The sequence below is a fragment of the Micropterus salmoides genome, unplaced genomic scaffold, assembly GCF_014851395.1.
Source record: "Micropterus salmoides isolate LMB-PRFRI ecotype aquatic unplaced genomic scaffold, ASM1485139v1 Ms_hic_scaffold_4, whole genome shotgun sequence".
NCBI classification, from domain to species: Eukaryota; Metazoa; Chordata; class Actinopteri; order Centrarchiformes; family Centrarchidae; genus Micropterus; species Micropterus salmoides.
This window is the reverse complement of record NW_024043372.1, coordinates 11,786,166-11,805,602: the sequence shown is the minus strand read 5'-3', so window position 1 is coordinate 11,805,602 and position 19,437 is coordinate 11,786,166. Positions and strand designations below refer to the sequence as shown.

General features: G+C 39.2%; 2 protein-coding genes across 6 annotated transcripts; one reads left to right on the top strand and one right to left on the bottom strand.

The window, feature by feature from the left end:
- The first annotated feature begins 1,198 nt into the window (after positions 1 to 1,198).
- On the top strand, positions 1,199 to 7,479 carry zgc:158258 (uncharacterized protein LOC791186 homolog). 2 transcript variants are annotated; one of them, XM_038697650.1, is made up of 4 exons: positions 1,199 to 1,291; positions 5,388 to 5,543; positions 5,834 to 6,029; positions 6,141 to 7,479. In XM_038697650.1, exons 2-4 carry the CDS (start codon positions 5,439 to 5,441, stop codon positions 7,283 to 7,285), a joined length of 1,446 nt encoding a protein of 481 aa, XP_038553578.1. In that variant the 5' UTR covers positions 1,199 to 1,291; positions 5,388 to 5,438; the 3' UTR covers positions 7,286 to 7,479. The 2 variants fall into 2 exon arrangements, with proteins under 2 accessions (XP_038553578.1, XP_038553579.1); XM_038697651.1 differs by lacking the exon at positions 1,199 to 1,291 and adding an exon at positions 2,481 to 2,554.
- Positions 7,480 to 9,167: 1,688 nt separating this feature from the next.
- On the bottom strand, positions 9,168 to 19,376 carry kif17 (kinesin family member 17). 4 transcript variants are annotated; one of them, XM_038695865.1, is made up of 14 exons: positions 18,737 to 19,376; positions 17,982 to 18,128; positions 17,658 to 17,759; positions 17,190 to 17,379; positions 16,101 to 16,553; positions 15,823 to 15,917; positions 15,566 to 15,731; positions 15,229 to 15,332; positions 12,328 to 12,443; positions 11,423 to 11,651; positions 10,607 to 10,865; positions 10,405 to 10,466; positions 10,208 to 10,331; positions 9,168 to 10,033 (listed from the first exon to the last, which is right to left on the bottom strand). In XM_038695865.1, exons 1-14 carry the CDS (start codon positions 18,965 to 18,967, stop codon positions 9,843 to 9,845), a joined length of 2,469 nt encoding a protein of 822 aa, XP_038551793.1. In that variant the 5' UTR covers positions 18,968 to 19,376; the 3' UTR covers positions 9,168 to 9,842. The 4 variants fall into 4 exon arrangements, 3 of the variants coding, with proteins under 3 accessions (XP_038551793.1, XP_038551794.1, XP_038551795.1); XM_038695866.1 differs by having other exon boundaries at positions 10,208 to 10,328; XM_038695867.1 differs by having other exon boundaries at positions 10,405 to 10,463.
- Between the last annotated feature and the right edge of the window lie 61 nt (positions 19,377 to 19,437).

The following is a 19,437-nucleotide window of genomic DNA, read 5'->3' as shown; positions in this document are numbered from 1 at the left end:
TGCCATATTTCCAATTCATACCACTTTATACTTCTACGCCACTACATTTTAGAGGGAAATATTGTACTTTTTACTCCACTACAATTATTTTACAGCTTTAGTTACTTTCCAGATCAAGATTTTACATACAAAACATGAAAAGAAAATATATATATGATGCATTAACTACCCAACAGTATATAAAATTTGATCCTAAACGACTGGTTGATTAATCAATTAGATGATTAGTCAATAAATTTTTTGAAAACTGATTGTTTTAAGTAATTTTCCATGCAAAAATGCCAAACATTTTGTGTGTTCAGCTTCTCAAAATGTGAAGATAAGTTTTTTTTCTTGTCTTAAATGAACAATCATTTTGACTGTTGGTCAGACAAGACATTTGAAGGTGTCACTAATTTTCATAAATTAAATTTTCTATGTTTTATAAACCAAACAATAAAGGAATTAATCAACAAAATAATCAGCAGATTAATCCATAATAAAAAATAATCATTAGTTGCAGCCTTATAGCCTATAAAATAGTTCATTAGCTCCAACTCAACTGCTTTTACATTGAGGCATGAGAAAAAATAATCTAATGCTAGTATATCATATATATGTAGTATTTCATAAGATATATGATATATAGGCTACTCACATGGGCCATTTGTCTGCATTGACTACTTTTGATCCTTTAAGTAGCCTATGTCTTGATAATACTGATATAGGCTACTTAGTAAATAACACTTTCAATGCGGGACTTTAACTTTTTGTAATAGAGTACTTTACTTTTAGTTCCTCTACCACTGAAAACTACATTGGATTGGGACACGGCGTTTGTTAAAGAAACAAACAAAAAATAGGATGAAAACAAGGTACATGGTCCGGCAGAGACCTGAACTGCATTCACGTGTTCACGTGTAGTTAATCACTTATGCTGCTCCGCTTCGGCTTTAATTAACTCCAGCAACGTGAATGTAACAGAAATACCGCTAATATCTGGGAGTAATTGTCTCATAATAATTACTAATAAGAAATCCGTTTACATTTCATTTAATATTAGCTTTAACGAGCCTGACTACCACGGTTAGCAGAGAGTTTGAAACAGATAGTGATTAACAGATTACTGCAGTTGACTGTACCATGACGACGGGGACTTGTGTGGCTTAAGCAGAATGCGGCTCTCTGATTGGCTAAAACCTCAGGGGCACAAAGTCCTTCTTGCAGGTATCACACAGCCGCATACCGCGTCTTCACTTGCACAAGGAGCAGAAGATGGATAACAAACTAATACGCGGAGATTCAGATTCAGGTATGTGGTCTAACTAACTCTGAGGTCAAACTATGTAATATAAAGGTGTTAAGTGGGTTAAATCGTGTTGAATCTGAAGTTAATTATATCAACGTAGGTCATGGTGATTTCAACTATTTTTTATTTCCTCACTTTTATCCCTGATTTTAATCGATTCTGTTGCAACCTGATAATGTGTATTTGTGTATAGTGTCATATTATTGTAATTTATGAACCTGTTAACCTTATATGCCTGACTAAAGGCTGACTAAACACAACAATTAGCCTACAATGTTTAGTCAGCCTTTGTATTATTTGCCGGACAGTTGTCTTTCAGGACTGAAGTAAAAGTTTAAGGCGCATCTACAGATCAACAGTTGTTTAGCTAGGCGTTAACTACTTCGTTGAGACTGTATTTGGGGCAGATAATCTATATTAGGCTACAAGGGACACAGAGGAATCTGAAGGCAGAGGGTTGAAGGCCAGGTAGTGAAAGTTAAAAAAAAAAAAGAAAAAAAAAGGATGAGTTCAACCAGTTGCATATTCTGCTTTAAACAGTGCATTAAGTATAATAAAACCTGGGCCAGTTGCTCTTTTATAGCCACAATAAAAACAAAAAATGAAACTGTGTTATTGGGCCAGATATTGCTTAATGTTTCCAAAGAGTTTGATATGGTTACATTTATTGCCTCAACCTCTGTATTACATGGTGTTATGAGAGCTAAGCTCATCCTGTTTTTTCTGGCGGTTCCTCCTGTGTTGATAGGTGTATCTGTATGGAGATAACATGATATACCTTCATCTGTGTTTAAGATGTCCTTTCACTGGAAATGGTCTGCAGGGGTTAATGACTAACTACATTCTTAGTCTGAGGTTTTGTTACAACAAGGGAAAAACCCCAAGTCACACTACACAAGTTACAGCAGAGGAAGGAAAATTTGATTACCAAAAATCAGCAGCTTTGAAGTTTAAAATACTTTAAAATAAGTGAGTTTTTTTCTTCAGTTACCTCCAGCCACAGCAGCTGCTCTTGTTATTTGCATGTGATCGACCTAGATTGTGTCAGGTTAAAACACAATAAACGTTATCTCAGAGTTTCCACTGTTCAGCTTTGTATCCTGACCTGCATGCAGCAGGACAGAAGAGGCCATTTACATATCGGCCTGGTGATAGGAGCGTTCTTTTTTTTTTTCAGGGATGGGATGACATGGCAAAGCATGAACAGTGAACAGGAGTGCTTTTGTGCCTCCCTTGGCCTTGGATCTCACAGCCCTTCTCGCTCAGGTGTTGAAAATAGTGAATTTCTTTTCACTAGGACCAGACAGAAGTTCCTTTATACTCAACTCCCAGCTCTATTTCTACTATTCCAGTAGAAATGTTTAAAATGTATTTATTTTCAAAAAAATCTCATGCTCAAATATATGTTAAAACAACTGATCCTTCAAATTCTAATGGCCAGTTATAAGTAAATGCATCATCAAGTGTGTCACATTGCCAGAATAGTGCATACATTTTATCATCCCCAGGAGTACACTAATCCCTAATCATGGTATTATCATTTACATTCTCTTTGTATTTCACCTCCTACAACTAATGGGAATTTCTGTTGAAGAACATAGACCCAGATTAATAAAGTCACAGTAAGACAACATGGTCAAACTGGATATCGTATAGCTTTCAGGAGATCATTGCTGCTGCCCTCCACTCCCTCTGAAACTGATCCGACTGAGGAAGATTAGGAGTGGCATATGTGCTGTAATCTGAGTCACATGCAGTAAGAGGACTAGTTCGATATCTGTCAGAAACACACTAAGCACACTATGATACCCTGGCATTTTCTACCAGCAAGGCTGTGCAGAAAGCTGGTAGACACACCCCAGGTTTAACCAGGATGTTGCATGTTGAGTTGATATTTAGACAGGTCTGCGTGTAAGTCTGTCCATTTACAAATCTAGCAAAGAACCTAATAAATCATAAATTACACCTGCAGCTTCTAAGGACCATTATTTTTAGGTTATTCATAGTCAGTTTACTATGTGTAATTTACATTACTGTGAACAATTTGCCAAGCATACTATACTGTACATACATGTAAGTTATAAAAATTAACTTGCAGTCTAAAGATTTGCTTAAATTAGATTATCCGTCAGAGTAAACATTTTGTCTCCTTTAATTCGTTTATATCTCAAATGTTATGTTACAGTTGCACAGTAATGCAATTGTCAGCATGGATTGTTTGAGCTTCAACATCCTGGAGCTAAAAAAAGTGAACAGCCTTAACAAGTGAAAATCAGACCTAAAGGAACACTGAGCAAGTATGGATGTTGTTCTTATTTGTTGGGGGTAGAGGTTTGATGACGAAAAAAAAAATGCAATGATACCGATGATGATAGTTTTCTAAAACAGTGCCTTAAGGAAAGAAATGATGAATTGATGAAAACAAAAACGTACCAAAAGGATGGATCACCATTTGTTTAGATAGTTAATTCTACAGAGGCTGTAAAGGGCTTCTTTAGAATTTTTTCGAAACACTTTCTATTCTATAGTTTTGAGTTACCTTTCAGCAAATTCTCTTGCAATAATTTTAAGTTTCTCTTGTGATACTCTCCCCTAGAGCTCTGGTAGTTCATTCAGTAATGCTGTATGTAGTTCTTTAAAGCATGCTACGATATTATAAATGTGTTATGAAGACACAGGTTCTGTGCAATATTTTATATTTCTTAATCAAAATATCCAACCCTACAAGGCCAAACCACGTATGCCATGTTTAATAAAATTAAAGTAACCCAGGACTAATTTAAGCCTGGGTTGAGATAACCCTAGGTTACCGCTACACATTTGACACAGTTTGTATTTAATCCTGAGCTAATAGTAAAGACGGATCAGCCTGATCTAGAGCTATCCAGTGCCATGTGGTGCTGATTACTGTTCACAACAAGTTCCCTTCCTCTACATGCGAGCATACATTCGTTGGAAACAAATGTACTTGACTCCAAGACATATGTTGTTAATCAGTGTCTGTGCACATTGTACTGTCACTGTATTTTTAATCATAGACAAAACTATAGTCTAAATTCCATTAAAGTTAAAAGCTTGTCATATGACAATAAATCAGACGTGGTCAGAGCTGTTGAATTTAGAAATATGGTTGATACTTTAACAGAATTTTCAGTGAGAAACATACTTACAATGCTACTGAATTTTGTGGTTGGCAAAATATTTTCTCTCTATGAGCAGTGCTTTGTTGATCAACAAGTGCAGATCAAGCCCTGTAGTTTTAGTGTGTAACCGGTCAGAATTCACACTTTTGTTGGGGATCTTTTTTTTTTCAATAGTTTTTGCACTAAACATCTAGCATGAGGAGCATATAGCATATTTTTTTGTCGCAAACCTTCATACCGACTACCGGTATTGAGGGCCAGCCTTTGTGTTCTTAATCCACACTGCTCATTAAGGGTCTGGACACTGTAGGAATCCTTTCTCAAGAACAAGAACCACACTTATCGGTGTAGTCCAGTGTGCCTATTACTTTACTATTAGCTTCCATCTCCCCATTGAAGTCAATGTGTCAAATTTACTCTTTATTTTACAGTGTTTTAAACTTTCATTATTTCTAAATAATGAAATTGTTTATAGAAAAGCCATCATAACGTCACACCAGTGTTTTTTTTTATGCCTACAGGCTGCGCACACATCCTCAATAATTTGTAAATTGGATACCATTTTACACTAATTAGAAATTGATACATGAAGTTAGCACAAAGTAACACAAAAGCTATTGTAAGGTTAGAGCAGAAATATTGCAAGGAAGTATTGCAAGGGAATGGAATAGGAAAGTATTTTAAAGAAAACTCACAATGTCGTCCTTCAGGGATCATTAATTTCATACAGTACAAAAATGAATGCAAACTAATGGCTGTCTGGATATAGGCCATCTAAAAATCTGTGGAAAGTGGTCTACAGAGACGTAAACAATGGTTAAAATATGGAAAACAATTAGTATGGTTTATTAAAAGGAATCAACTTTTAATTTTATTAGAATAATGTCGCTCTTCCAAGCTTGTAGAGGAACAGTTTAAACTGTAATTCTATCTCACCATGTATTCTCTTTTAACAGAGTGAAAGACAACAATCTGTGCCACTAACATTGGATAAGTAGGGCACTAAGATGCCCAAAAGTGATACCTGGCCAGGTGGCATTGGAATGGAGACGATGACTGGCATAGACAGTGCTGGCAGCTGTGACAGTGTTGTCAGTACCAACTCTGGCTTTGTAAGTTAGTGACCTTACCCTCTTGAATCTTAAATCTGAGAATGTTATTAGTTTCACTGTAACTCATTTCACAAAACAACAGGAAACATCAAGACAAAGCCATGTAGCAAACTGAGACATGAAACATAATCTGGTTTCATAGTTTTGTGTCTATTTAGAAGTAAAGGGTTTAAAAGGCCTTGAACATTGTCATTGATCAATTTTTCAGTTCTTTTTTTGTTTGTTTGTCACTTTTGGGAGATCTCATTTGGGATTTTTTGTCAAAAAAGCCCTTTTTTTATGTATTACAGAGTGATGATAGTCTGGAGTACCTGTCTGCTGAAGAGAAGGCCTGTCTCATGTTTTTGGAGGAGACTATTGAGTCGTTGGATACTGAGGAGGATAGTGGACTGTCCAATGATGAATCTGACCAACTGCCTAGCACTGGCAACCTTGCTACCAAACTGGCTGACCTTTCAGCCTCCATGAGCAAAAGCATACTCGACAGTGAGTTAATCTCTGTGCACAGATGCAGGATTAGCTAAACAGTAGTCAATTAAATGCTTTGGAGAGATGCATTGTATTTCTAGTGACAAATGTGTTTGTTTTGTCTTTCAGGCTCACAGAAACATGACTCTGAGCAACCCATGAAGGAAAATGTTGACACCAAACCCATGCAGAGCTTCCTGGTTCCTACACCTCTTGTTGTGGCAAGCAGCTCTCCATGTTCTGTACCCAGTGCTAAGACAGGCATCCCTCCAGACAAAACCCTCAGCTCCAACCTCAGTCCTTCAAGCAAAGAGCCTGGTCACAAACACAACCAGAAACCTGTTGCTCCCCAAGTACCTTTAGAGGTAAAGGTTGTGATACCTCCTCCAACCAAACCCAGGGACTACTCAGTTAGGATAGCTGAAAGTCCTTTACCTAGAGGTCCTCTGTCCTATGAGGCACTTGTTCACCTGCGGAGGAGTGCCTCCACAAAGAAGACGCCTTTATGTCCCACAGTTGATCATACTATAGACTTTGACAAGCATCTTCCTGTCACAATACCCCCAAACCTCGGAAATCTGCCCAGATCTGACCGATCCAACTCAGAGCCTTCAAAGTTTAGGACAGGTCCTCCGGTTGTGGCCCCCAAACCCAAAAAGATTCCTTCCAACATATCTGTGAAAACACAAAATGAAGCATCCATAACCTCAGATTCTTCATACAGTGTCAATCATGCAACAGATCCCCAGGTCGTGAGACTGGAAGCTTTGCAGAAGCTGGGCCTCCTGAAAGACGAACAGCCAGAAAATGAGACAGTGGTCCCAAAGTCTCCGCCTAAATCTCACTCCTCTTTGGACCCAACACCTAACAGATTTACAATAAGTCCATCTAATGTTAATCCATCAAGAAGCCCATCGTTTTCTTATTCTCAAGTGCCCACAGAGCCCAAGAACAAACCTCTGCAGAGCAGTGCCAGTTTCCATCACTACTCCAGACATGACCAACAGCCTGCGTCTGTATCACATCCTGCTGAATCCAATAGATCTAAGACAGCCAGTCTGGAGCGCTCCGCCACCCTGGACAACCACAGAAATGGTGGAAACTGTCCCGAAGCGCAGCACATCACAGCAGCCAGGCCAGTGAAAACCACCACTGCAGCTCAGCCTGTACCCCACAAACCTTCAAACTCAGTTGCATATACTGTGATGGTGGTGCCTGGGATGGGAGCGGATCGAAAAGAAGCACTCAGAAAGCTTGGACTGCTCAAAGACTAATACAGATAAACAGCAGAAGTCTGTCTGCGTAAATGCAGTACTCAGAAAGAGTTCAGTACCATCAGCTTAAAGAGAGTTAGAGCATTAAGCGGGAACTTGGCACGCGGCAAACTGAAGCAGAAGAGGATGAAAGAGGGAAAAAAAGAGCAATACCAGCATTTTTAATGTAGGTCATGGTTACTTACTTAGTTGAGGGCAGTTTTGTTTACAAACTAAAGCTCTTAAAAAGGTTTTAAGAGCATCTGAAAATGCACCATACACATTTAAAATCCTTGAGGCTCCATTTATTAGATTACAATGGTATGTTAATGTAATGCCATCTAATTAGAATCTCTGTTTAGATGTGACAAGACAAGGCAGAATAGCACACCAAATCAGCCTAAGAGTGCATAAGGAAAAAAGTAAGCAGTTTAAACATCAATTCGGCCTTTGACTCCAAATCAGATTTCAGAAGGGTGGTAACACACTGAAGCAAGTCAATTTCTGGATTAATTTTTACTTATTTATTCCTGTACATAAAATGCTACTCCACTGCTCTTCTACTTAAAAGGAAACATCAACCCAAAATCAACAGAAGTCACTGATTGTTTCATAATTCACAGATGTGCCTGTAATTGGATTGTTGAATACATTCCTTGGAGCAAAGCCTCAAAGAAGCAGCTCATAGTTGTGAAACTACATTTTGAAAGTGTTTTGGGGTGATATTTCAGTGTTTTCTAATCTTTAGTAGCTACCAGCAGTACATTATTTTTTAGATTCTGATGTATCAATATCTTACTGATTTGTTTCTAATACTTTTTTATACAGTATATATGGTTGGTTGGTTGGATGGTTTTAGAAATGTGTCACAAACTGTCCATGTAACTGCCTTGTCTAAATACTGGAGATGTTCATACAGAATGAAAAACATTCGCCCATGATATTGTGATTACTTTTTCCTTTATGATTTCCAAAAATACCAAATAAAGAAGTCTGCACTTTAAATACTGCGCATTGTTATTGTTGCCATTAACTGTATACTACTTCATGTTGACTGTTGACTTGTGAAATGAAATGTGATTAACTTGAATTCTGAAAAGTTCTTCTTTTCAGACTGAGCTGTTGAACAATGTCCCTCAGAGTTAGTGTGGCAGAAATAAGCAAAGGCCCCTTTAATTCAGTCAAACCAGCACAGTGGCTTTACACAGTGGTCTCTGCTTTATCCAAAACTCCACTTACAGAATATGCCATCAGTCATACTACTCATCTTACACGCAACTCGAGCATTGAGAAAGCCTGCTTTGCTGTTCTTATCATTACCTGATTATCTAGAGCCCTACCTCCATACTAACTTAGCAGACCAGTGTTTCCCTTTCTCTGTTTTCCCTTGTTCTGATATCCCCTGCATGCAAGACTTCTAGATCTCCCACTGACTTATGTGAATGACTAGACATTAGTTGTGCAACAGCCTGGAAGCCATTGAATTAGTAGGTGGTTGATTATTGCAAGAGATGATTATAGTTGCTTTCTGTAGTGTTATCTGTCAGTAAGGCAAGGGGCTCGCCTAGTGGGCCAGTATCTATGTCTAGTATGTCTGTGCACAGGCAAATAAAGGGTGTCAAATTTTGAAATTGACACAGCTCTCTGACGGTCAAGTAATATTAAATGGATGAAGAAATCAGGCCATAGCTAAAGTTAGAAATATGATACTCAGACAGAAAAGTGAGCTGCAGAAAGGATTGAGTTCATCAGTAGAGATACAAACAACCATGATTTTTGAGATGTTGCTGTGTTGCAAAAACTGAAAGGATCATAGGATTATTTTAGATCATTTGTTATTAAAATAATTCTATGCAACATTTTTATACTGGATTCAAAATAACTAATAATAATATTCAGATTCTCAAGCATAAATTAAGGGTTCTCTCATCTTTATTAAGCTTAAGTAACGTCAGACCAAACTTCACAATGCTGACCCCAGGTCATATGTGACATGAGATACCCATCTACTACCTGTCAACACTGCTGCCTTGACAACAGCCCCTCAACACATTTGTGACAGCCGCCCATTGCTATGACACTTCTGACTGGTCTGAGATCTTATTGCTTATTACCATTCATCAAACACTAAACAAGCCAAATTTAAAGGACTTTTTTGTAAAGTAAATAAAATTAGCCATAGATTATATAAAAAATAAAAAATAACTAGAGCTATGTTGTATAAGGAACAGGTTAAAAGTTTGGTTTACAAATCAGTAAAATACCTTAGAAGTTAAATATTACAGTGGATTGGACTTTTAAGTCTCAAAGAGCATGAATCACCAGTTTTTAGGTACAGTGCAAAAATTAAAGGGTAGTATCATACTATAGGTAGACATTGTAGACATTCAAAATGTGATCTAAAACATGACACAACTGGACTCGTAATGTCCACAAAAAGTGTTTGTTTACATTGTAGTGGTTACCAGAAATTCAATACATAACAATTTACTATATACTGTATGTGATCGATCAAAGTGTACAAAATCAGATGACAGAGGAATGTGTTAAGTATGCAGAGCATGAGAATTCAGTCTTTTCAAATCCCCTCACTGTGGATGTGAGGTTTGCTTTTTTTGCGTTTCACCTTACCATTGGACACTGGGACACCCAACGACTCTAGACGGAAAGGGCGTGGCAGGACAGAGTCTGAGCTAAGAGGCAGGTTCATGGTGGAACCACTCACAGTGAGGTGGGCTGCCCCGTTAACCAGGGGAGGCGAGTGGATTGCTGTAGGAGAAGAGCGCTATCAGATGGGTAAAACCAAAGCAAGACACTTAACTGCTCCAGAGACGTGCGACCTCTGACATGTATAGCAATTGTAAGTCGCTTTGGATAAAGTGTCAGCTAAATGAATAAATGTAAATGTGGTCAGAGCAGCAGTGTGCAGGTCCTGGTCTTTACCATGTCCCTTGGTAGCCTCACGTCCCAGCAGTTGGCTTGCTCTCTTTGACTTGAAGTAGCTGCTGGCGATGTTCTCACTATCACTACGATCCAGCATTTCTTTGTACCTGTCCTCCTCCACCTGCTAAAAACAGACAGGGGTAAGACTTTGTGACAGTGTGTCAGATTAAAATATGATGCATGGAACATAAACACACCATGAATGGCTCTCCATTATCAGCAGCTGAACCTCTGCGAGCTGAAAGTTTTGGAGCCACTGCTATGAGAGAAACAAAAGCAAGATAATATTTAAGGGAAAGAATCCACAAACCACATATGGAGCCACACAAGCTATATTGTCACTAAAAACTGATGGCCTTTTACTTTCCATTTTCTACATGCTCTCTTCACATGTTGTACCTGAAGGAAGTGTTGTTTTCTGGACCATCACATCCGGCAGGCTCCAAGTAGCGCTGTCCTCGTCCCAGACAGCTTCTTTCTTCAAGCGGTCCAGGTTACTGTAGTTGCAGTCACGGCGCACCAGTGGCACCATGCGCTCCAGCAGGCAGTGCAGTAACTGGCCCTCCCTCTCCAGCCGCCGGATTGTTGCTAAGTAGTCATTCCTTTCCACCTCGAACTCCGCCTGCAGGTCACGGATTTCCAGTTTGGCCGCTTTCAGCTGTCACAACAGTTGGATGTGGTTTAACGGTTGAGTGGCAGTGTATATAATTCAGCACTGAAAGCTCAGAGACACTATGCAATTTTGATTTCACATTACCCAGCGTCATTTAGTGCTAACCTTGTAAGATTTTTGACACTGAGTAAACCCTAATTTACTGTATGTGGTATTTTCTACTGCACACCGTGAACTCAGTTGATGAATATGCACCATATTGAGGTTTTGATGAGCAAACAAATTACAGTTTAACCTCCAAAAGAAGTCAATTATTTTACTTTAAAGCCTAATGAAAGTAGAAGTAAATATGTGTCACCGAGAATTTTGAGTATACATATAGTCATTATTGTGTCGATCCATGAGGACTAACAGCATGTTTCCTATGAAACTGAAAGACAACATATATTTGAACATTTCAGAATCACCAAAATAACGCTTGACAGCAAAACACCCAGAACATATATTCCTTTTATGTCACTATCCATTTTTGAACATTGCTCTCAACCTATTGTATGTCCCATGGAACCTTTTACATGTGTCCTACTGCTGCTGTGACCCACCTTGCCCTGGACTTTGACCAGCATTTGGCTTTTGGCATGGACCTCTTCCTGGATGGAGTTGTAGACGTTCAAGAGTACGTTTTCACTCTCCTCGCTGTTCTCTGACAGAGCGTGGATAAGATGGACTTTTCTCTGGTCTGCGAGGTTCTTCCTCTGCCGGTGTCTCTGCTGTAACTCTTTGTTCTTGGCCTGCTCTCCTCCTACCACCTCCTGTTCCAGCTGCTGCAGTCTGGGGAGAGATGGATGACTAGGAATGCGGCATGGAGATGAAGTAGAATAATCACAAACTATTCAAACAATATGACAACAACAGGCACTTGAGCTGTCTAATGCCCCATGAAAATGGGCATGATTATATTAAGCATAACCTGCTATACTAATTAGGTAATCATAAATAGTTTCAATTAGGACAATATAAATAATGCTTTAATAGGCAAATATTTCTTTGTCAGCATATCTGCATTCTCATAACATTTTATATAAACTGTGAATTTTAGAACTTAAAAATATAAATATTATAGAATGCTAGTGTCAATAAATTAAAATAGTTTTTCATTTCAACTTATAATTAAAATAAATAAATAAATAAATAACCTCAAACCTTGTTCGGTATTTCTGTACTGCAATTTCTTGTTACTTACTGGCCAACATAGACACAAATACTTATATATATCCTCAATAATACTGGCCAATATATTTACTCTGTGAGCATAAAAAAATCTGGCATGTATCATTCTTCAATTGTTGTGTTAACAAGACCACGTGTCAGACCATTATGACGACATGCTCCACATCCTGTGCACAATGTTGGCAATGGCAAGACATGATGAAAAAAGAAAACCTTTATCATAAAGTGCGTGCAGTACTGATGGTTGGTTATGTATGTGAAATGTGCGCCCACAAACCTTTCAAAGACGTGTTTCTGGTCCAGAGGCCCTGCAGCAGGGATGTCAGGTGAGTGTATGCGCTCGTCTCTGCTTGGGCCTTTTTGGACGCTTACTGCTGCACAAGGTACAGCAGGCTGACTCACCAACATGAGGAAATAATACCCAATAAGCATCTAATAATCCATAGTTCCATTTTTATGCCAGCAATCCTTTCAAACATTTGTTTTCTGAAGTTGTAATGACTCTTGATGTACATCTCGAAAAAGGCAGTGCTTTGTTCTTATTTTACTGTTAATCTCAGTAAATGTACATCCTAATCCTCCTAACATTAACAGTCTTAGTACTCCTGAAAATTTTAAATCCAGTTCTCAGTTTTATTCACTTAAATAGACTAAATTTAACACCACAACAATTTGAGATCTTAGCATTAAACCTTGAAATAGCCAAAGGTCAGCATATTACTTTTATTGGCTGTTGCTGATGCCTTACCAAATATGACGGAATTTTTAAATGAACTAGTCTGCAGTGACATTGTTTTAGTTGGAGATTTAAATTGGGACTGGTTATCCTCTGTGTCAGATGATTTTAAAAATCACTGTAATGGTTTAAATCTTACACAGATAATAAATAGTCCCACTAGACCTAATACCAAAAATCCTAAATAATCTACTCTTATTGACCGGTTTTTGACGAACACACCTCATAAATATTCACATGTAGGTGTGTTTGCTAACGATTTAAGTTATCACTGTGTCACTGCAGCAGTAAGAAATACAAAACTCCCTAAGACTAAACTTAGAATAATCTTTAAACGAAATTTGAAGCACTTCTGTGAGCAAGCATTTTTGCATGATTTGTCTTGCTTTGACTGGGACAGAATTGCACTTATTGACAATGTGGAGCTAGCTTAGAAATATTTTTATGTTGACAAGCATGCTCCCTTCCAGAGGTTAAGAGTAAAGGGGCGGGATAACGCATGGTTTACCCCGGAGCTGGCTAATCTTCTTCGGCAGTGAAACCAAGTCTGGGGTAAAGCCAGGCAATCTGGGACAGATTCAGACTGGCTAAGTTTTTTGACAGCTGCGCAATCGCTGCACCTTTTTTATTAAAAAGGCAAAATCAGAATTTTATCTAGCAGCTACCACAGAAAACCTAAACAATCCCCGGAAATTCTGGAGGGCACTGAAATTGGTTGGTACTTTAAATTCTCATAATGAATTACCTCCATGTATTATCAATGAGAAAGCCGTCATATCAGAAAAGTCTGCAATGTTGGACAGTACTTTGTGGAAGCTGGTCCCTTGTTTGAGTGTCCCCTCCTTGCAAGCAATGCAACCGTGACAAACTGCTTAAATTCTTCAGGACCGCCCCTGAAATCTGTGGCGAGTAAATAGACCATTTGCCTAACGCCTTTCTCTGTTGCAGATGTGCAAACAGCTCTCATTGCTTTGGACCCCAGTAAATCTCCTGGTCCTGATAGTCTAGAGCCTTATTTTTTTGCGAATAGCTGCTGATTTTATTGCTAAACCAATTTCAATCATTTTTAACCTCACCCTGGTCAACAATGAGATTCCAATAATTTGGAAATCGGCCTATATTCTCCCTCTTTTAAAGGGAGGTGATTCCTCGCTTTTCATTCCAACTATTTGGCAGACAGAACTCAGTGTGTTTATTCTGACGATCTCAAATCTGCAACACTGAATGTATCGAGTGGTGTACCGCAAGGATCTGTCTTTGGTCTAATTTTATTTTCTATTCATATTAATATCTTGGGTCAAGACATCCCACAGGCTCATTTCCATTTTTATACTGATGATACCATTATTTATTGTAAGGCTGATACTTTACATCAAGTTTTTTCTTCTTTACAATCTGCATTTAACCTTGTTCGGGTACAACTGTATCAGCTTAAACTAGTTTTGAATGTTGAGAAAACTTAGATTATGCTTTTTTCAAAATCTAAGAAGTCTCTGGACCGTCTTCTTACTATTTATTACTTCTTACTTCGAAGTATTTTTACTATACATGGTGAGCAGATCAAACAAGTCCAATTGTACAAATATTTGGGTAAATTAATTGATGATCATCTCTCTTTTAAATCATACATTGATAAGCTCAAACTAAAAATAGGATTTTATTTTAGAAACAAAGCCTGCTTTTCTTGGAAAACCAGGATGAGTTTGGTTGCTGCACCCTTTCTCACTGCACTCGATTACGATGAACTGCTCTATAGAAATGTGCTTGGCTGATGTTTATCTTTGTTGGACACTGCCTACCATAGTGCACAGAGATTTGTGACTGGATGTAAAGCATCAACACACCATTGTACCTAGTACAAAATGACAAACAAGGTCCTCATTATCAGCGAGCAGGGACACACTTTGTCTTACTTTTACTTAGAGGTCTATGCTGGATATGCTCCCCTGTTATCTTTGCAATTGTCACGCAACATCAGTTCCTATAATTTGCGCTCCAGTAACTTCTATTTGTTATCTGTACCTACGGTCCTTACAGAGCTCGGTAAGAAGGCCTTTAATTATGCTGCCCCATCCACCTGGAACACATTTCAGACTGATTTGCAGTTGCGAAATCTGATTTCTTTTGGTGAATTTAAACACTGCGTGAAAGACTTGAAAGTCGATGCTATAAATTGTTGTCACTGCTTTTATAATAACTAAATCCTTTAAACTTACGCTACGTATAAACTGTACTTTTAAGTGGTCTAATGTCGTTTGTTTATGTATTGTAAGGGTCTTGTTAATTGTTCTTTGTTCTTGTGTGTGTGCTTGGTGTTCGTATTTGTAACTGTGCACTGTCAATATGCTGGTTAAATAAAAATAAATAATAATACCTAATTTTGGAACTATGACATGTTTTGAATGATTAGTCTTAATGGAGGATGGGGCTAGCGAACACTACCTCGGTCAGGGAAGTGTCTCCAGTTTGACTGTGGCACACGGGATCAGTGTTGTGGCAGAGTTCTTCCTCAGCGACTTGTGTCATACAGTTTGAGCTCGCTGATACTAGTAAGCAAGACAATTCAAAGCAGCACACAGTCAGTCAGTACACAGGGAGTGGACACAATAACAAGAACTCCTGATAAACAAAGCAGTCTAGAGCATTGTTAATGTTAAGTTTATGTGCAGACTTTGTCATTAGTGTTCATTAACTAGTGCTTTTTGATATAATATTAGAAGATCCTAAACTAATTCATAAACTAGTAACATGGTTCTCTGTTGAGGGCATTTGTTGTTACCATTCTTTGATACAGAGCTCCCCCTGCTGGCTCTGGCCTTCTCCAGATTTGACAGCTTGGATTCATAGGAGGAACGCAGGGCAGCTATGTCCTCCTGCAGCTTTGCCTTGGATTCCTGCTCTGCGTTGTACTCAGCCTGCAACTTGGCCAGCCTCTCTTCGTACTCCTGTGGAGAGAGGAGAATACAGAACAATAAATCACCTAGTTCTTATACATTGCATGCAGAGATGTGAAGTGATACATCAGTGTGTAGTTGCCTCTTTAATCTTCTCCTTCTCTGTTTCTGTGGTGCTGGACTGTGGCCTTGAATCAACAGCAGGGGATACCTCAGACAACTGACCAGCCAGCAGAGCTGCATGATAAACAAAAGGACAAAAAGTTTCTTTTGAGCAAGACTGGTAATAAATCATTACCACCATACATTTGACAAAGAAGCAAATGAAACCTCTCTCAATATCTGCATTTAAATCATTTGGCAATGTTAAAAAAGAAATATATTTATATTAAAAGGCTAGTCACAATATATATTACTCACACGCAAGGTTAGCAGTGCCTAGCTGGTCTGAGATAAGGGCCCGCAAATTCTTGATCTCCTCCTGATACTCTCGGAGCAGAGCATCCTTTGGGTCCTCATTGATACGAGGCTTGTTCTGGATGCTCTTGGCCCGGTTGGCATAGCGCAGTGTGCTCAAGCTTTCCTCATAGTTGTTGTCTGCAGGGGATAGACAGGCAATCATCAAGGTGCGCGTGTTTCCTCCCAGAGAGTCCTGCAGCAGTCTGGTCAGCTTGGAGTCCCGGTAGGGGATGTATTTGGAGCGTCCATCCACCAGGGCAGAGATGACGTTACCCAGGGCTGAGAGGGACAGGTTGATCTTGGTGGCCTCACGGAGTCGCTCACCAGTAGCACCGGTTTTAGACTGACGCTCACTTCCTGCCAAGTCAACAAGGTTGAGCTTACCAGCTCGTAGACGGTCTTGTCCAGCTGCATCTGAGAATGCGGGATGACAAAGACAATGTAGAAAAGATACAACTTTAAAGTTTGTATCTGCGTGTTTCATTTAGAAAAAAACACCCTGAAATACTGAAAATGTTGGCATGTACTACATTTCTAGGTCTTGATAGCCATGTCTGAATTGAGACTTTTGGTTGTCTTAATGCAGAGAGAGCTTGTCACGCTGTTTTCATTGTTCATTAGATCTCTGAGCAATATGCATATTGTGTTTTTAATACTTTTAGCCATACTTACTGATTCTCATGTTTTTATTATATTTATAGTCAACATTTGTTTTTGAATGTGCTCTATATATAAAAAGATCTGATGTGACTATTATATTGTTAGCTGTGTTTTTTCTTATTCTGTGTATGCCTTTTTGCACCAACATTTAAAATCTTGCATGGAAAAATCCATGCAAGTAGAAAAGAGAAGGCAATTTCTCTACCCAAAGTGGCTAATAAAGCATGATCCAAGCAGCCATCAGGCGGTATTTTGTTCACAAACATGCTAGCTAACTTTGCAAAATTTCACATATAATTAATTTAACATTATCTTTAAAGCAACACATTTATGATCAAGGAATTCAGGGAAATATAAATTCAGTGGAAAGTTGGAGCAGAAGCAGTTCACCTGTGTTGCAGATCTCCAAATGAATAGTGAAGATGGAGTGCGAGCGGGAGGAGTCTTTGTTCATCAGTGTATAGCCCACTGCCCGGTTCCTCCACCCTTGCTCTATGATTTTCTCACACTCCCCAACACTGTGCACAGTGTGCATGGAGAGGTCCCGCACATACACCCCATGCTCTGGATGCTCTTTCAGCTAAGCATTCACCAACCACACAAACACACACACAATCAAAAACTGTCACCTTGTTCAAACACCTTCAACTTCAAGGAATCGTGTAACTACTGTGCTTTTAAGTCACCATGGCAACTTGTACAGTATTGTGCACATAATATAAGCACAGTGTTTACTGTCAGGGATTAGTCTGAGAAACAGGTTTCATAATAACTTTACTTATCACACAACAATAATAAAAAAGTTACAGTGTATAGCCAGATTTGTTTATTGAAACAACAGTGCCTCAAGAGACTTACCTCCAATCTCTGTTTGGTGTCATTTCCCAAAAGGTCTCTGATGTCTTCATTGTAAATCTCCAAGTAGGAGGCCCTCACGAGGAATTTTGTATTTTCTGCACACTAGCTTGCGCACATAAACACATATGTAAAATTATTCTCCCTGAGCACACAAAGCTTAGACAAGCCTGAACTAGAGCCACAAGACTGAAGCATGCAGGCTATTGTCCCAACAGAACAATGTTATAGCTATACACTGGAATGGGAGAGACATTTATACTTTTTTAAATCTATAAATTCATAACATGTGTTTGTTGCACCATTATCAACAGTTGCCAAACCTACCTGAATACTCTCAAAGATGTGCTCAAAGGCTCGGGGAATAACCCCCTTCTGGGCTGCAGGCTCTGACACTCCCTGCATGGTGAAAGACTTCCCACTTCCAGTTTGTCCATAGGCAAAGATTGTGCCATTGTATCCCTCAGTGACACCCTGAATTATAAGTAAGAATGTGGTGTAAGTAACCTTATCATTGAGGTTTCTTTAAAAGAATCAACACCCTGCTGACCTTTGTAGTGACTGACAGCAGACTGTTAAGTAAATAATGAGGTCTGAAGTCATTCGCAATAAGATATAGCCTACTGTTGGACTGGGGGTGTCCAGTGACCAGCGTGCTATTTTAGTAATGCCTGAATCTCTAGACTGCAAATACTCAACAAAAAACAGAATCAAAATGTGTTCCCAGAGCATGCACATCCCATGCACAGCCCAGGACTGGAGGGCTATGCAGCAGGTGATTAAAAACACGCAGGTTGTCATTGGTACCCATCTACTGAGCATCAGTGATATGTTAGTACCCACCTCAACCACATCATGTTCACCCTGCTGCCATCTAGCAAAAGATACATATGTATCTGTTGTTGCACCACCAGATGTCAGAGCAGCTTCTTCCCTTAAGCAGTGAGACTCTTAAATTCATCCTCAGCATTGCACCAAACAAAATAGTTAATTTCTGTATATGTTAAAATATTTATAACGTTTGCTTTGTGACTAGTATAAAGCAGTAATGTGACAAATGTAGCTACCTTGTGTTACCATACCTCAACTAAAGGATATGCAATCTCGTTGTACATCTGTTCAGTGGTTTGATCAATGAAGTAGGTCCCATCAAAGGTGAACTGCTTGGGTGGCTCATCCGCTGCTCCGGGCTTTTCTATGAAACACTGACAGCGGTGCAGGTCCATGAACAGCACCATCTTAGAACAAAGCGCTTTTTCCCTGTCATTCAGGGGCCTGCACCTGACCACCACTTTCACTGACTCTGACCCCATGTCTCAGCATTCAGTCCACAGCAGTTGACTTGTGCAGTAGTTAACACATAGAAATCAATTCTGCTTTATAAATACATGAATACAGAGCAGAGCTGCAGCAGGATCCTTATTAACGTTACCTAACATGCTAACGTCAGACAGTCAGAAGACAAGCTCTGCTAACAGTTCATGCCTGCTTAAGTCTACTGAGGAAAATCTGACGACTAGAGGAATACTCAAAGATTTTTAAAAAAATAAATAAAAAATAACACGCTGAGGTGAGGTGTAAATACTTCCAGACACGGTAGTGAGTGTCCGCGTCAGGTACAGTTACAGGTCCCCTGCCATTCTGGTCCTCTTCCCACGGAGTTTTGAAGTTGCTTAGCAACCATAAACAAACCGTTGGGGGATGAAACGGACCCAGACCGGCGGCCATTTTGATGAGGACCCAGTGAGGTCGAAGCTGTCAGTGCCAACAGAAGCTATGGGTC

Bases quoted from the DNA above. Each gene is read 5' to 3' on its own strand.
- zgc:158258 (XM_038697650.1), top strand. From the start codon at position 5,439: ATGCCCAAAAGTGATACCTGGCCAGGTGGCATTGGAATGGAGACGATG. The intron at 5,544-5,833 runs GTAAGTTAGTGA...TATGTATTACAG, and splicing joins TCAGTACCAACTCTGGCTTT to AGTGATGATAGTCTGGAGTA. The intron at 6,030-6,140 runs GTGAGTTAATCT...TTTGTCTTTCAG, and splicing joins GAGCAAAAGCATACTCGACA to GCTCACAGAAACATGACTCT.
- kif17 (XM_038695865.1), bottom strand. From the start codon at position 18,967: ATGGGGTCAGAGTCAGTGAAAGTGGTGGTCAGGTGCAGGCCCCTGAAT. The intron at 15,918-16,100 runs GTGAGTAATATA...TTTATCATGCAG, and splicing joins AGGCACTGCTAACCTTGCGT to CTCTGCTGGCTGGTCAGTTG. The intron at 10,034-10,207 runs GTAAAGACCAGG...CTTCTCCTACAG, and splicing joins TGAGGCTACCAAGGGACATG to CAATCCACTCGCCTCCCCTG.